Source organism: Watersipora subatra, chromosome 2, assembly GCF_963576615.1.
Source record: "Watersipora subatra chromosome 2, tzWatSuba1.1, whole genome shotgun sequence".
NCBI lineage: Eukaryota > Metazoa > Bryozoa > Gymnolaemata > Cheilostomatida > Watersiporidae > Watersipora > Watersipora subatra.
In genome coordinates, this window is record NC_088709.1 from 34419803 (window position 1) to 34437479 (window position 17677).

Consider the following 17677-nt stretch of genomic DNA (forward strand, 5'->3'; position numbering starts at 1 on the left):
TTACTGTTTTGATGATTCGAAGTAGAAGCAACTGGGAACATATTCAAAGAATGGAAACGCAATGATAACGTGCACTACTCTTTCTTGTTGCTGAACAAAAGAAGGACGAGAGAAGAGCGAGAGAAGAGCGAGAGAAGGACGAAAGAAGGACGAGAGAAGGATGAGAGAAGGACGAGAGAAGGACGAGAGAAGGACGAGAGAAGGACGAGAGAAGGACGAGAGAAGGACGAGAGAAGGACGAAAAAAGGACGAGAGAAGAACGAGAGAAGGACGAGAGAAGGACGAGAGAAGGACGAGAGAAGGACGAGAGAAGGACGAGAGAAGAAGGAGAGAAGGACGAGAGAAGAAAGAGAGAAGGAGAGAAGGACGAGAGAAGGACGAGAAAAGAACGAGAGAAGAACGAGAAAAGGACGAGAGAAGGACGAGAGAAGAACGAGAGAAGAAGGAGAGAAGAAGGAGAGAAGGACGAGAGAAGAGCGAGAGAAGGACGAGAGAAGGACGAGAGAAGAACGAGAGAAGAAGGAGAGAAGGACGAGAGAAGAAGGAGAGAAGAAGGAGAGAAGGACGAGAGAAGAGCGAGAGAAGGACGAGAGAAGGACGAGAGAAGGACGAGAGAAGAAAGAGAGAAGAAAGAGAGAAGGACGAGAGAAGGACGAGAGAAGGACGAGAGAAGGACGAGAGAAGAACGAGAGAAGAACGAGAGAAGAAAGAGAGAAGGACGAGAGAAGAAGGAGAGAAGGACGAGAGAAGAGCGAGAGAAGGACGAGAGAAGGACGAGAGAAGGACGAGAGAAGAGCGAGAGAAGGATGAGAGAAGGACGAGAGAAGAGCGAGAGAAGGACGAGAGAAGGACGAGAGAAGGACGAGAGAAGAACGAGAGAAGAGCGAGAGAAGGACGAGAGAAGGACGAGAGAAGGACGAGAGAAGGACGAGAGAAGAGCGAGAGAAGGATGAGAGAAGGACGAGAGAAGAGCGAGAGAAGGACGAGAGAAGGACGAGAGAAGGACGAGAGAAGGACGAGAGAAGAAGGAGAGAAGGACGAGAGAAGAAAGAGAGAAGGACGAGAGAAGGACGAGAGAAGGACGAGAGAAGAAGGAGAGAAGGACGAGAGAAGGACGAGAGAAGGACGAGAGAAGGACGAGAGAAGAAGGAGAGAAGGACGAGAGAAGAAAGAGAGAAGGACGAGAGAAGGACGAGAGAAGAACGAGAGAAGAAAGAGAGAAGAAGGAGAGAAGGACGAGAGAAGAGCGAGAGAAGGACGAGAGAAGGACGAGAGAAGGACGAGAGAAGGACGAGAGAAGGACGAGAGAAGAAGGAGAGAAGGACGAGAGAAGAACAAGAGAAGGACGAGAGAAGGACGAGAGAAGGACGAGAGAAGGACGAGAGAAGAACAAGAGAAGGACGAGAGAAGGACGAGAGAAGGACGAGAGAAGGACGAGAGAAGAACGAGAGAAGAAGGAGAGAAGAAGGAGAGAAGAAAGAGAGAAGAAGGAGAGAAGGACGAGAGAAGGACGAGAGAAGGACGAGAGAAGGACGAGAGAAGGACGAGAGAAGGACGAGAGAAGGACGAGAGAAGAGCGAGAGAAGGACGAGAGAAGAACGAGAGAAGAAGGAGAGAAGAAGGAGAGAAGAAGGAGAGAAGGACGAGAGAAGAGCGAGAGAAGGACGAGAGAAGGACGAGAGAAGGACGAGAGAAGGACGAGAGAAGAAGGAGAGAAGGACGAGAGAAGAACGAGAGAAGGACGAGAGAAGGACGAGAGAAGGACGAGAGAAGGACGAGAGAAGGACGAGAGAAGGACGAGAGAAGGACGAGAGAAGGACGAGAGAAGGACGAGAGAAGAAGGAGAGAAGGACGAGAGAAGGACGAGAGAAGGACGAGAGAAGGACGAGAGAAGAAGGAGAGAAGAACGAGAGAAGGACGAGAGAAGAACGAGAGAAGGACGAGAGAAGGACGAGAGAAGAGCGAGAGAAGGACGAGAGAAGGACGAGAGAAGAAGGAGAGAAGGACGAGAGAAGAACGAGAGAAGGACGAGAGAAGGACGAGAGAAGGACGAGAGAAGGACGAGAGAAGAACGAGAGAAGAAGGAGAGAAGAAGGAGAGAAGAAGGAGAGAAGGACGAGAGAAGAGCGAGAGAAGGACGAGAGAAGGACGAGAGAAGAAGGAGAGAAGGACGAGAGAAGGACGAGAGAAGGACGAGAGAAGGACGAGAGAAGGACGAGAGAAGGACGAGAGAAGAAGGAGAGAAGGACGAGAGAAGAAAGAGAGAAGGACGAGAGAAGGACGAGAGAAGAACGAGAGAAGAAAGAGAGAAGAAGGAGAGAAGGACGAGAGAAGAGCGAGAGAAGGACGAGAGAAGGACGAGAGAAGGACGAGAGAAGGACGAGAGAAGGACGAGAGAAGAAGGAGAGAAGGACGAGAGAAGAAAGAGAGAAGGACGAGAGAAGAACGAGAGAAGAAAGAGAGAAGGACGAGAGAAGAAGGAGAGAAGGACGAGAGAAGAGCGAGAGAAGGACGAGAGAAGGACGAGAGAAGAAGGAGAGAAGGACGAGAGAAGAACAAGAGAAGGACGAGAGAAGGACGAGAGAAGGACGAGAGAAGGACGAGAGAAGGACGAGAGAAGAACGAGAGAAGAAGGAGAGAAGAAGGAGAGAAGAAGGAGAGAAGGACGAGAGAAGAGCGAGAGAAGGACGAGAGAAGGACGAGAGAAGAAGGAGAGAAGGACGAGAGAAGAACAAGAGAAGGACGAGAGAAGGACGAGAGAAGAACGAGAGAAGGACGAGAGAAGGACGAGAGAAGAGCGAGAGAAGGACGAGAGAAGGACGAGAGAAGGAGAGAAGGACGAGAGAAGAACAAGAGAAGGACGAGAGAAGGACGAGAGAAGGACGAGAGAAGGACGAGAGAAGGACGAGAGAAGGACGAGAGAAGGACGAGAGAAGGACGAGAGAAGGACGAGAGAAGGACGAGAGAAGGACGAGAGAAGAAGGAGAGAAGGACGAGAGAAGGACGAGAGAAGGACGAGAGAAGGACGAGAGAAGAAGGAGAGAAGAACGAGAGAAGAACGAGAGAAGGACGAGAGAAGGACGAGAGAAGAGCGAGAGAAGGACGAGAGAAGGACGAGAGAAGAAGGAGAGAAGGACGAGAGAAGAACAAGAGAAGGACGAGAGAAGGACGAGAGAAGAACAAGAGAAGGACGAGAGAAGGACGAGAGAAGAATGAGAGAAGAAGGAGAGAAGGACGAGAGAAGGACGAGAGAAGGAGAGAAGGACGAGAGAAAAACAAAAGCAACAGCAAAGAACAAAGCACTTACTAGTATTACTATGATACAAGCTAAATAGAGGTGCAATACTATTGCACTATGCAATAACAACCACCTTCTCATATGATTCCTCGTGCAAGGCTGTCTGGACTCCTTCCGTACAAAACTTGAGATCAAGAATATCCTCTACCCGGAGAGATGCTGCGAGAACACGACTCTGAATAACATAGAATAGTTTTGTTGTCCAGTTACAAGAGAGAGCATTCACACTGGAGCTGTGATGCAAATATCATGGCATGACAAATTAGCTTGACATTTAATTCTCATATGCAGTCAATAATTTGTTAGCATTTTAGTATGGAATCCATGACAGCTTTTGACAATTCAGAGTTATTTTTTAATAACTCTGTACAGTGTACACTCACATGAACAGAGTGCAAATATAGCTCACATTATCAGTGTAATTATATGATATGTAACCAGTGAAAACTTGTAATGACAATATAACAATGAATATCATCAACTCACTAGTCCTCCGGTGTGTGATAAACCTATAATCATGATTCATAATCTTACCTCACAAGACAAAGAATGATAAATGAAGCAGTGCATGCCCAAACTCTGAGCGAATGGTCTACACATAGAACATAACACTTGCCTACTTACTTTTGCTATAACCAAGCAAAGTAATCTATCAACCCAACTAATCAGATAAAAACCTGAAAGCACACAATTCCAAAGTACACTAACCTTGGCAAGGTCAAGCTGTCGAACCTTCCCGCTGACGTTATCCGCTAGTTGAGAAGTGAATGAAATCATACCTGTAAGCTGCTTGGCATCATTATGTATCAGTCCGAGATTGGGCCTGTACATATACGTACAAACGCATAATTGCTGTACATACAAAGTATGCAAACTACTTAGAAACATTAATATTTAGCGCTTGGCCCACTTGATCACACTCTTTCTAATGCTTCTAAAACGATCCTTTCAAGAACAGGTTATCACATCCCATTCCACCATTTTGTCTTTAAATGACTCATACAATACAGACACTGACATGTTAACTCATTCATTATAATGTGACTGCACATAGCTAATTGGTGCCTAGAATGAATACTACATACTCTAAATTACACACAACAAGTGAACTGTGGGTAATTTAGTAAGTTTGCTGTAAGTTTACAGTCAAGTGAAGGGATAGTCCATCCAATCATCTTGATATCAATATTTAAAAGGGTAGCATAGGAGTAACCAGAGTACAGCCAATCAGTAAGCAAATTACCATGTCAAAATTTTAAGTATGTTATACCACTAGAGTGTAGTATACTTGACCACTTATGTTATAGTTTATATCACTAGAGTGTAGTATACTTTACCACTTATGTTATAGTTTATATCACTAGAGTGTAGTATACTTGACCACTTACGTTATAGTTTATATCACTAGAGTGTAGTATACTTGACCACTTACGTTATAGTTTATATCACTAGAGTGTAGTATACTTTACCACTTATGTTATAGTTTATATCACTAGAGTGTAGTATACTTGACCACTTACGTTATAGTTTATATCACTAGAGTGTAGTATACTTTACCACTTGTGTTATAGTTTATATCACTAGAGTAGAATACTAGTATAGTTAGAGTGTCTACCAAGCCTAATGTCGCAGGTTCGAATCCTGTACGATGTAATCTTTTTTCAGCAGATAAATGTGGCTTCGGACAGAGACGGCTCTTATTATAGTAAATATTGAACATGCCTTAGCTCTGAATATTATACATTCCAGATCCATAGTACATGTATTTCATATTCAAAATTGCTTCTGTTACTATTTTTAGTAGACTGTTTTAGACCTTAATGCAAATTTGAGTGTTGCTAGTGATATTCCGTGGATCAGTAATGTTTATTCAATATTCCCATAGTATTATCCAACTAAGTCCATAGAGAGAGTTTGAGATGCAACATGACTTTGAATATGACCTTCACCTTATAATTAATTAGCGATGGCTTGCACGTTATACTCACATCATCTTTTGTAATGATAGCAGTCTTCCTTCTAGAGTATTCTTTTCTTTTAGTAAGCCATCCAGACCTGAATTTATCTCCTCCTGCACAGAGATTGCAAAAAGTCATCAGTTTTGAAACAAACAAACTATCCCATGTAACATTCTAATGCAGATGACATTCTAACATGTTTAACCACACACAAACAGAATACAACTACCATATAATAACATTGGCCTCTATGAGTTTAAAGTTACACAGTAAAGGACACAGTGAAAGACACAGTTACACAGTGAAGGACACAGCTGCACAGTGAATGACACAGTTACACAATGAAGGACACAGTTACGCAGTGATGGGCACAGTTACGCAGTGAAGGACACAATTACACAGTGAAGGACACAGTAACACAGTGAAGGACACAGTTACGCAGTGAAGGACACAGTTACGCAGTGAAGGACACAGTTACGCAGTGAAGGACACAGTAACGCAGTGAAGGACACAGTTACGCAGTGAAGGACACAGTAACACAGTGAAGGACACAGTTACGCAGTGAAGGACACAGTTACACAGTGAAGGACACATTTACACAGTGAAAGACACAGTTACACAGTGAAGGACACAGTTACGAAGTGAAGGACACAGTTACACAGTGAAGAACACAGTTACACAGTGAAGGACACAGTTACACAGTGAAGAACACAGTTACACAGTGAAGGACACAGTAACACAGTGAAGGATACAGTTACACAGTGAAGGACACAGTTACACAGTGAAGGACACAGTAACACAGTGAATGATACAGTTACACAGTGAAGGACACAGTAACACAGTGAAGGACACAGTTACACAGTGAAGGACACAGTTACACAGTGAAGAACACAGTTACACAGTGAAGGACACAGTTACACAGTGAAGAACACAGTTACACAGTGAAAAACACAGTTACACAGTGAAGGACCCGGTGAAGGACACAGTTACATGGTGAAGGATATGCTTGTATGGGATTTGTGAGCTATGGGACTCTATAAATGAGTGCTTCTCATAATAAACGACTACCGATTATATTTTAAGAATTCACAGATAACCAGCAACCAAAAATTGTTACAAAATTTAAAGTTTGTGCAACCAGCTTAGATCTTTCAAGGATATTATAAACATTATATATTGTTACTGCGTGTTAATCTGACCACCGGAAATCCTATATAAATTATTTGCGAGCATTGTCTTAATATGACTCAAGGGAAATTAACTACTAACAGTTGTTAGCCATCAGAGATATATATTTCTATACACAGACAGAGGTGACTATGAGTGTATGTCCATGTTTTGTTAATATCATCCCACTTGTTCACATACCATAGTTGCTGTAAACACGCAAATTTTTGAATCTGCTTCAATATCCGACTTTGGTAGGCCATTGCACAATACATTACTCATGGCAGTAAAAAAGGAAAGGTTTACTTTTCCAAAATATACCAGTATCAGGTCTCCAAGACCAACAACTGTGCACCCGCAACGTTTATTTAAAAACAAAATGAATTACACCTATTGAGCTTTAGGCGTACCTAACATTAATTTTAATTACAATAATCAACTTAATAGTGAATCATCTGTACTATCTGTTATAGTAGGATTATGTTTGTTTAGCCACAAACTAGAGTGCTGTAAATATTGAAAGACCTATAGACCATCATAGACCTATCAACTTTAGTTAACTATATTAACCATAGAACTATCAAGTATAGTTAATAGTTCTATGTCTAATAGGTCTATGTCTAATTACTCTAATAGGTCTGTATGACATAAGGGACAGTGAAGATAATTTCTAGAGAGAAATACGAATAACAATTTCCAATTCTGAGCTTAGTAATGTATCATCTCATTTTTTGCAGTAATCAACAGAAGGAGCTAAATCCTACAGTTCACGCGATACAATCAGTTGGATCCAACAAGAGTTACCTAGTTTAAACCAACTATTTATACTCTGTTGAAGCCAACAGAGGGCGCTGTGCTCTACCCAACGCTGCCCGACATGCACTCTGTTGAACCCAACAAGAGAAAACACACATCTTTTAGAATATCGCCTTTAAGTTAATCTGTTAGTCCTTGCTATGACTTACTAATGAACTATTATACCCTTAGCAATGCTAAAAAATAAATAAGCTTCTTCAGTAAATAAAACGATTGACAAGTCAAGCTTACAATTCAAGTGTCTTATGTGAGAGCGCAATATCGACAACTATTTCCCCAGTAGTTACATCAGCGGGAAGAATTTAGGTTAGCAGCATTTGTTCAAACTTAACAATCACAAAAACTCGGTTAAAATTATAGATCGACTTTTTTCCTAAAAGTGAGAAAAAATAGTAAAAATGCTACCTGGTATACATTTTAACGGATATTATTTGCTGAAAAAACACCTCTTTAACTTTACTAAATTCTGCCACTCCATAAAAATGGAAAAACAAAGGTTTAGAAAAATAATTTCTAAATCACACCTAAAACGCAGGAGATTATTGGCTATAAGAACAAAAAATATTGTTATACATGTTTTGTGACCTCTCTTGTTAGCCATGCCGATAGCCATCATGGTGAGCACTGAAACCTTGTCATCATAGAAGCTTTATTGTTTTGCACTACAGAGAACATGTTTCTATCAAGCAACACAAGGAGTCATGAGCAGGATTGTAGAAGTTGTGTGATCAATGCTCTTTTGTATTCTTTAAAGCTTAGAGTGGGAGGTTCTTTGAAGGTTTGTACAATATAAAAGCGTCCATTTGGGCTAATTATCGGCAATTTAAAAAAAAATCGTTTCTTGACCTGAAACTTACTGAGAAACTTCTAAAACTAATGTTTGTAAAAAACCGATAGTTAGATAAGGGTAAATATCAGTTAAAGGTTGACTTGCAACAAAATTCACATTACAGTTATTTGGTATCATAAAATTCACCATGTCTTACTCTGTTGTGTTGTAGGTGCCAAAAATGTGAAAATGTGATTACAAGCTCTTAAAAGCTCAAAAACGAAAAGCCGCCGTAGATTGGAATCTCTTTATTTCTCTGACGTAGTCATGATAGTTTGGTTAATGTCTTGTCACGTGATGTTCTCACGTGAATTGAAAAGCCAATAAAAAGCTCAATATAAAACTTATCATAGCACTACTTTATGACAAACACTTCAGGTTTTTTTCCGAATACCCCGTATCAAATATAGATGCTCGCTACTTTACAGTTTTGTTTAGGCTTGAACTAATCGTCAAGTCGTAATCTGATCATGTGACCCAATACTTCGAAAATAATTTTTGCAGCATTTTTCGATTATCACAGGTGACCAACAGGCTCATCATGATTATCAGACAATTATATGGACTCCTTCGAGCTAAGGTTAAAAAGTTAAACGATTTTTTACGGTAAGTTATAAGATATCAGTGCTAAAAGTGACAGCATTACAATGACGATAAAACAGACGCGTAAGAACAATAGACATAGTGTTATTGAATGCGTGAAGTATATTTGTGAAAATATTTCGACGAATAAGGTTGCATGAAAGTGTAAACAGAAACCATCTCTCACAACTACACCTCATTTGAGCCGTTTTGGAAAGAGAATCCAAACTACGGCGGTCTCGTGTGGCTGCGATTAACTGTTCGTTTTTGAGCTTTTAAGAGCTTGTAATCACATTCCCCCATATTTTGCACCTACAACACAACAGAGTAAGACATGGTGAATCTTTTGATATTAAATAACTGTAATGTGAATTTTGTTGCAAGTCAACCTTTAAGATTGGTTGATCAAAAACTTTGCTAAAATGTTTTCATTCAGTTAAAGCAAAATCAGAAACTCCTGAAAATTTTACACAGCAAAATTTCACGTTTTTTATGCTACGCGTTTCATAGCAATGTGAAAAATTAAACTGGATACTTGGCTTTGGCAATTTCGCCTTCATTTTAGATTACCGATTTCGGAAAAGCGTAGAGCCACTCAATTTGGCAATACAGGATTCGAAATGAGTTGTATCTTGTAGAGAATTTTGTGGTGAACAGCTAAAAAAGAGTTTTTACCTACTGTTTGTTGTTGCCAAGCAACAAGAAAATGAGCTGAGCAGTGTCAAAAAGCCGCTGGGAAAGCCTTGTGAACTTTAAAGAGCTCAAGTGATGCAGCTATTCGCATGGCACAGTCTGATCTGTATTTCAAAATAACTCGCAAATGCTGTACTACCAAATTATTGTTAATGGCAGATCTGCAAAAGGTTTAGCTAACAAGTAATCTATAACAATTACACACAAAAAAAACAAACAAAAAAATCCGAGGCACTTGGTGAATACTAACCGCGATGACTGCAAGTATGTCTATTAATCAATAATAACGCAGAGTAGCACTGACGCGTCCTTGCTGCTCGAGTGGTATGTTCCCCAAAAAAGAGCTTCTCCCTTTCTCTCCTGAAGATTACTAATTGTCAACAAACAAAGGTATAACAGGCCCCACAAACACCCATTAACCAACAGCGTAGCTAAGCGGCATAGGCCGCCCGTTCGAATCCATTGTATTAGCTCAACACCTTCCTAGTGGTAGACACATGAGAAGGCGTAACAACCAACGCAGACACCCAGATAAGCATCATAACAACTTTTTTCAAGGAGATGTTTAACAGCAATACGAGTAAATAATTAGAAGATGTAAACCCTGTAAAAATGAAGGAGTTTAGCGAGGAAGAAATTAGAAAGTGTCTGAAAAACAACAAAAGTTCAGGATTAGATAAGTTTTGGGCAGAGTAACTGAAATATGGTCTAAAACTAGCTCATGAAAAAATTTGCACAAACTGCTGAATGACATTGCTTAAACAGGAGAATATCCGGAAGAAATCAAGGTAGGGCCTCATATCACTTTAGAAGTCGGAGGAAAAAGGACCTCTATCAAACCTGAGACAGGTTATCCTTCTATCAATCTTTATTAAGATTCTAGAAATCTGCTTGCCCAAAAGAATATGAGAAAAGATTGATCAAAAATCTCCTTGACACAGGTGGCATACAGAGGAACAATCAAACAACTATTCACCATAAAGCTGGATGCAGAGAAAGCGGTATATATATATATAAGAAATATAAGTCATCTTCTGATGGTAGACATGTATGCCTTGCTAATCAGATTAGAGATCTAATCTAATTCTGACAGATTAAAGAGGAATAAATTCATGAGAGATCTCAGAACAATCCTTTACCTCGATGAGCTCTATTTATTGAGTTTTGATTAAGGCTGCTAGATGAGCAGTGAAGCTCAATGATAAGATAAGAGGAGAGTTTAAGACAATTATAGGAACAACGCAAGCTGAATCTCTATCACCCATGCTGTTCACCCTATATCTGGCAAGATCGATGGAGGATAGAATTAGAATAGGATGCGAAAGTGAAAATCAACAAATACCACCACAAATCAGAGATCACTGCTACGCAAAGTTGAATAAGACAAGCTGCCTACTATCGACCTTAGAAGATCATAATTACTCAAAATTGGAGAGGACTGACCAAATTATTCCACTGCAATATGCAGATGAAATGTTGGCTAGGCATCAACTGTAGATATGAAATAGAAAAAGTAAAAAATGAAATACCAGTAAAATGAGGGAAAAAAGAACCTGACAATAAATGAAACTAAGAAAAAGGAATATAAGATCGACAAAGATGGAGATACAAGCTGGGAGAAATGCAAGTACTTGAGAACTCTACTTGATACAACAGCAGATATAAAGAGAAGGAAGAAATTAGCGAATGAAGCCATGCAAAAAATAAAACAGATATAAAGAGAAGGAAGAAATCAGCGAATGAAGCCATGCAAAAAATAAAACAAATCACCGCCAACAAATAGATCAGTCTGGAACTAAAGCTATAGGCATATTTCTTTACAAAGGTTCAAGCATATTTCTTTACAAGAGTAAAACATGAAGTACAACAGAAGCAATAAATCTACTGGTAGTTTTCGACAGTTTCTATCAAAAACAACTTAGGAAGGTGTTAAATGTATATACTGGCCGAGAAAAATCCGCAATGACATGAAGTATAAGTTGACCAGAGAACAAACGTGGAGTGAAGTAATTCAGAAGCAGAAGTTAAAATTCAATAGAGACATTAGTAGGACAGAGGGTAAAACCTGTCAACATTGCCATGACAAAATACTATAGAGCACTCAAGATTAGTAGAGGCGGGTCTAAGTTCACACGAAGGAAGAATCTGCATTCAGACTCAAGATTCAGATAAGTTTAGCGTTAACAAATCGAAGATGATCTGCAGAGATAAGCGTAGCATATTTTAGTAAATTATCTGGGCAAAACTTGAGAAATGGAAGTAATGAGACTAGGAAACCGTCACAGATGATTATTGCCAGTACTAGTCAAATTAGTTCCCACAACGTAAGCAAAAGTGCACAGACTAAAAATAGTCAGAACACGTAAAGATGACAAAACAAATTCAACACTAATGTAGAAGTGGATGCGGAGTAATTGTCTCATGACCAAACGAGCGGGAGCAAAGTTTGAGTTTTTATGATAAATGCATGTGCACACAACTTACGAAAATTATTCATCAACAACGTCGCAAACCCTTGTTTCGAAATCTCATCAACAAATTTAACCATCGTTTTGCAGAGTCGTTAAAGTATAATAACGATAACAAACACATATAAGCCTATTTAAATATGTTACCAAGTCTTTGTAAGTTGTCGACAATATCTTGAAACTTACCCATCTGATCGGATTATACATAAATAGATAGATTAATTTGGCTGCAAATCGCCACAAAACGCTTGAAAAGCTTGCTTTAATAAAAGTTAAGACCGGCCTACGATACGCCAATAAAGCCGTGCGACAGATAGCAGAACTATTTAGTAGTGCGCATTTCACGAGAAAACCGTGCTCATTTCACCAGTCTATGGCATTGTTTACTTGTAATCGAATTTATCCGAAGGTTTCTGTAATAAACGTAGACCGTTTGAGGCGTAGACCGATTTACAGGTACGAAATTGTGGTACACAGTTTATCAGCCTATGTTTTTTTTGTCCAATCATCGAAGGTTTCATTTTAGCCGAAATTCTTTACAACTTATGTACAAGCTAGGGCCGAACTACAATGCCCCTTTATGACGAGAATATTTTTTTATTTTGCTGCAGTTTGCAGAAAACTTCCAAACGCGTGAACGCTCATACTTGCTTTCTGTTAAAGATCGCTATCAAAACCGTTATACATTCAACACAACCAACTTTCAAACTGTGTATAGTACAGTAGCTTGCCATTTTACTTCTAATTTTGCACTTCAAAGTTATAATAAACATATTTCCTTATTGTTGTTGTTAAATTACATACATTACAGTAGGTTAGGCCTACAGCTTTAATTAATATTTATTTTATTGTTGTAAAACATAGGTTTGAGATAATAGTAGATTAGGTGTGATTTTTTGTGTGATTAGGTGTGATTTATTGTTGTAAAACATAGTTTTGAGATAGTAGTAGATTAGGTGTGATTTTTTCACAACCTTTTGTTTTGCATAATTGACTTTTTGAATTTAATTTCAAAACAACGAGACAACTACCATGGACATACAACTTCCCAGAACACCACGTCGTGGCCGACGCAGTGGCCTTCCACGTGTCTCTCAATTATTACAGCGCAATAGGAGGATAAATAGGATGAATAGGAGGATAAATAAGTCCTCACAGCAACCATCTACATGCTAATGTTCAACAACGCGCTACTGAAATTAATAACAACAACTCATCTGTTTCAGATAATTCTTTAGTAGATGTTGTAGGCAATGTAAATGACATCGACTTGGCAGCCCCTTTGTTTCCAGATGATGATCATGATTTTATGGACATCATTGACCATGAAATTATTGCACAAAACAATATTGCTCCTCCCAATGCTGCCCCCCTTCATCACATTCCTCATTTTCAATCTTTAGATTGTCCCGATTTTCAAGAACTGCGTAACAACTTTCTAGACAGGCTTGACAACAACATATAACAGCTTACATGTACTGGATGTAATGAGAAACATTTCATTACATACAATGCTCAAATACAACTATGTCATACATGCCAACAAGTTAGACCTGGGCAAGGCCAAGCATGGTGTCACACACAAAGGCAATTTTTTTTCTGCTTTTTGCAAACATAATTTTCAGTTAATTAGTGAGTAAACATGTTCAGACATGTAGAAACACAAAAGTTTTCATAACGAAATCTTCTCTCATGAAAATATTGGGCATGCAAGTAGGTTTTTACTGTACGGTGTGTGACGCGCTGGACAATTGATCATATCCTCTCAAACTTTGCAATTCATTCTGAAATAAATTTTGCTTCCATTTTATAATCAATACAAGGGTGGATTTTCTAGCCTATGGGTTTTTTCCGAGCAAATGCAAATTTCTTTTTATAATTCAGGCGAGCAAAAATTAGTTTGTCCCGCGCGTCACAATTTTAGTGCATTTAGTTGCAGCCTGTTTTTCCTAAGCTATCTGAGATAAAAAATTCTTATCTATAATTCGATTTTGGGCTGCTATAGCTTAGCCAAACTCGCCAATTTGCTGAAAATACTGCAAGTTTCTGTTTTATAAGTACATGGAAGTATTTGTGACGCACGGGACATTTATAATAATATGGTGATGTCTTCATTTGTTTGGGAGTTCTCTTTGATACCTTGGCATGTGAAAGTAATGCTAGATATTCCAAGTCTAAAAGCCAGTTTCTTTGAAAAAAATAATGAATTAGAATTATTTTATGATGTTTTGTAACTCACAATCTGGAGCTTTTCAATATTAGCCTACTCTTCTGATACACACACCTAGTGTGCAAATCATGAGGTAATCTTTGAACCAAATGTGTATCTTTAAAGCACGGTTAAAAAAATTCTCTTTCACTCACGCATTGAATTTTCAGTCAGTAGAGAAAGTAGGTTTCCCTTTTAGATACGGCAAGACTTTTTTCTGAACTGGCCTGCATTCTAATGACTGCCAAACTGCTGTTAACATTCCTGTCTTGCACACTTGCTGTCCACAAGTGACAAAAGCTTCGGAAACACCTGCTGAACTACACGTTGAGTGACATATTTGAGATTTTCAATAAGGAATATCCAGATGTCAAGGTGAGCCCTAGTAAATTTCAAAAGTTGGGCTCAGTAAATTGCAAGCCAGTGTCTAGACATGATCAAATTGTCTGTGCTTGCAAATTCTACGACAATGCGAAATTAGCTCTACTGGGACTGCGGCAGGCCAGTGTCTATTCTTTGGAAATGCCTACTACTGTTCACCAGCTACCGAAAAGAACTGTGTGTAACATGGAAAATGAATCATGTGTAAAGAGGGAATGTGACTCTTGTGACGCCGATTCAATCAATAGTTTGGTTGTTAGCGCTAAAGAACATGTGAATTTCTATCGGTGGAGAGATGGTGAAAACGGCTTCCTAAACAAGCTCGAAGATCAGATGCCATCGTCTGACTTGCTTGTGCTGCTGAAATCCCAACTGATGTAACTTTCCTTTCATATGTACACTTCCAACCGTCAACACAAATCAATCAGTTACCTCAAATAGAATTTGAAAAATGGGGCAGTGATCATTCACAAAGACTTCAGTGAGAACTTCAACTGTAAGCAAGCAACCGAAATTCAAAGCACTTTCTACACCACAATAGGGGTGACAGTATTCACTGTCATGATTTATTATAAGCTGGATGGAGTCCCAGCCCACAAATGCTGTGCAATAGCTAGTGATAGACAAGAACACACTAAGGATGCTGTTTACACGTTAAATAGAGAACTTGCGAAATTTCTGAAAGCAGAAAATATTAACTGGCAACATATTCATTATGTAAGTGATGAATAGGCTTCACAAATCAAAAATCAGTTCACAGTTCAAAACTTGATTGGCCATAAGAAAGAAATGGGTATGCCAGCTGACTGGAGTTTTTTTGAGGCATCGCATGGCAAAGGTGCAGTAGATGGTGTTGGGGAAAAAACAACAGGTTCTAATGGCAGTATATCGAGGATGGTATGTCGTAAACTCGGCAAAGTCATTTGCAGAAGCTGCAACAATAATAACTTCCAAATCAGTGAAACCAATGATGATTTTATATATCTCAGAAAATATGATCACTAAAACAGCAAGGATCTGCAAAGAATGCTGGTCCACTGAACCTCCAATGCATGGCATTCGATCTTGCCAACACATAGCAATTAAAGAAAACGGTGATGTTACTCGGATGGAATGGTGTTCTTCCACTTGGTAGCCAGTTCCCTCCACACCGAGCAGCAAACCTAATCAAAAGGTGACCACAGGAGATACTTCACAAACATTGACTCAGTTCTTACCACAAACGCTGGTCGCAATGGCCTATGCCTCCGAAGTCAGCATTGGAGAAATTCTCACAGGGGAAGCTAATGAAGGTAGCTACACTATAAAGTACATACACCGTGCAAGCAAGCAGTTCACGTGGCTAAACCTCGATAACATAAGAACCACCCACAGGAATTTTCTTCCTAGAGTATTCCCAGTTATTTTACCAGCAGCAACTACCAGGTCACTGAGACACTTTGTACTAGAAAATGAGGCAATAATAATGGCAAAATATGTTTTTAAGAAAAAATACAGTCAAACATGGATAACTCGAACTTCAAGGGACCGAGCAAAAGTGTTCGAATTATCAGAGCGTTCAAGTTATCAGAGCACTGTCACAAGTCCATGTATTTACTTATTTATTAGTAGATACATGTACATATACAAACTATAATATAAATCAAAAGCACAAATGGCTTGTTTCAAATTAAATGCTTCTAATGTAAAGTTTAAAACGTTTTCATGAAAAAGTATAGAGATTTTTCTATCACTTGAGATTGGTTTGTTGTTTGAGGTGATGTTATTGCCAGGACGTTTTTCAGATTGACATTGGCAAAACTTGATCGTTGTTGAAATGCTCAAAAGAAAACACATTTTTTTCTTTTGGGGTTTTACCCACGATCAATTTTGCCGTTTTTTCTTGAAGTTTATGCAGATTACCTTACTTTACCTGGGATTCGTTAAGAGCAACACTCCGAGGCAGTTCAATTAGAAGTTTTACGAGGTTTTACGGTACATTCTATATCACTCACGCTTTTTTAATAGATACTTATTGAATGTACACACGTATTCTGTGTTTAGGTCAAACGATGAATAGTTTTTTGTAGCTCAGAAAACGTATACGTTTAATTACAACATTTTTAAGACGTTTTAAACATTCAACATTTCGACGTTGATTCAACACGGAATCAACGTCGGAAAACTATTCATCACGGGCTAGCCGGGTCACGCACTCAAGGATTTTCGCCACGCTCATACAAAACAACATGCGATTTTTGTTTTGTATGTGCGTGGCGAAAATCCTTGCGCGCGTGACCCGGCTAGCCCGTGCTATTCATCGTATCGCAATATAAATCAAATTTCACCTAACTTTTAGAAAAGTCGTTGACAAAAATATTTTGCCGATGGTGGTAATAACGACGCTTATGAATTACGAAAAGATGAAGTTTACCTCTATGGCTTTGAATAAAGTGATTTTCTAAAGTGATAACAACCGTTTCGGTAGCCGTTGGGCAAAAAAACAGTTCGAATTAACAGTGTTGAGTTCGAGTTATCTATAGCAATTTATCATTACGTGGGAACGGACCAAAGGAAATGTTCGAATTAACCTTGTGTTCGAGCTATCCGTGGACGAGTTATCCATGTTTGACTGTAGTTTACTGCATGAAAGTCTGACAATCTTCAAGTTAAATATTTGTTTTATGTTTAAATAAAATAAATATATAGCAATTTTAAACTATTGGTTGGTTTAGCACAAGTATATTCAATGTTACAACTGCAACTCATAACAATTTGTGGTATAACAACTACAAAACATAGAAAAATGCTCAATTTTTCATAATGTTATTTTTGTCCCGCACGTCACAGTCCCGCGCGTCATAGTGGTAGTCTTCTTTCAAACCTTACAGAATCATCAAACTTTGGCCTGGAAACAAAATTATATGTATTCCTAATAGAATGACAATAGAGCTTTGAGCCCGTCAAATAATAATGTTATGAGTCCAAAAATTCAGAAGATTTTTCTAATTGATCAAAGAGTAGTTTTTCATGCCAAATTATGGTCCCGCGCGTCACACCAGCTTTAATGGTTCATAATTTGTTAATGCATTGCGTGACAAAGATGAAAGCTCATTCAGTGATAGTTGATGGCAAGGGGATGGCAAGTGCCTTCGAAAACAGTATGAATGACACCAGAATTTCGCGTTTGAGCTGAGAAGTATGCGAAGAAGCGTTCAAATGTCCCGCGCGTCACAATCTTGCCAAAAACGTCCTTACCCACCTGACCACTGTTAATAAATTCAGTGCAGCCAACAA

At 39.1% G+C, this 17677-nt stretch overlaps 1 protein-coding gene across 2 annotated transcripts in view; it reads right to left on the bottom strand.

The window, feature by feature from the left end:
• The window catches only part of LOC137388903 (conserved oligomeric Golgi complex subunit 4-like), a 47665-nt gene that overhangs the window by 29451 nt on the left and 537 nt on the right, over positions 1 to 17677 (bottom strand). For both annotated transcript variants that reach the window (XM_068075388.1, XM_068075387.1), the window contains exons 2-4: positions 5287 to 5369; positions 4007 to 4121; positions 3372 to 3473 (exon numbers count right to left, since the gene is read on the bottom strand). In XM_068075388.1, the coding sequence (XP_067931489.1) occupies positions 3372 to 3473; positions 4007 to 4121; positions 5287 to 5369 (300 nt within the window). The remainder of the gene's footprint in view (positions 1 to 3371; positions 3474 to 4006; positions 4122 to 5286; positions 5370 to 17677) is intronic.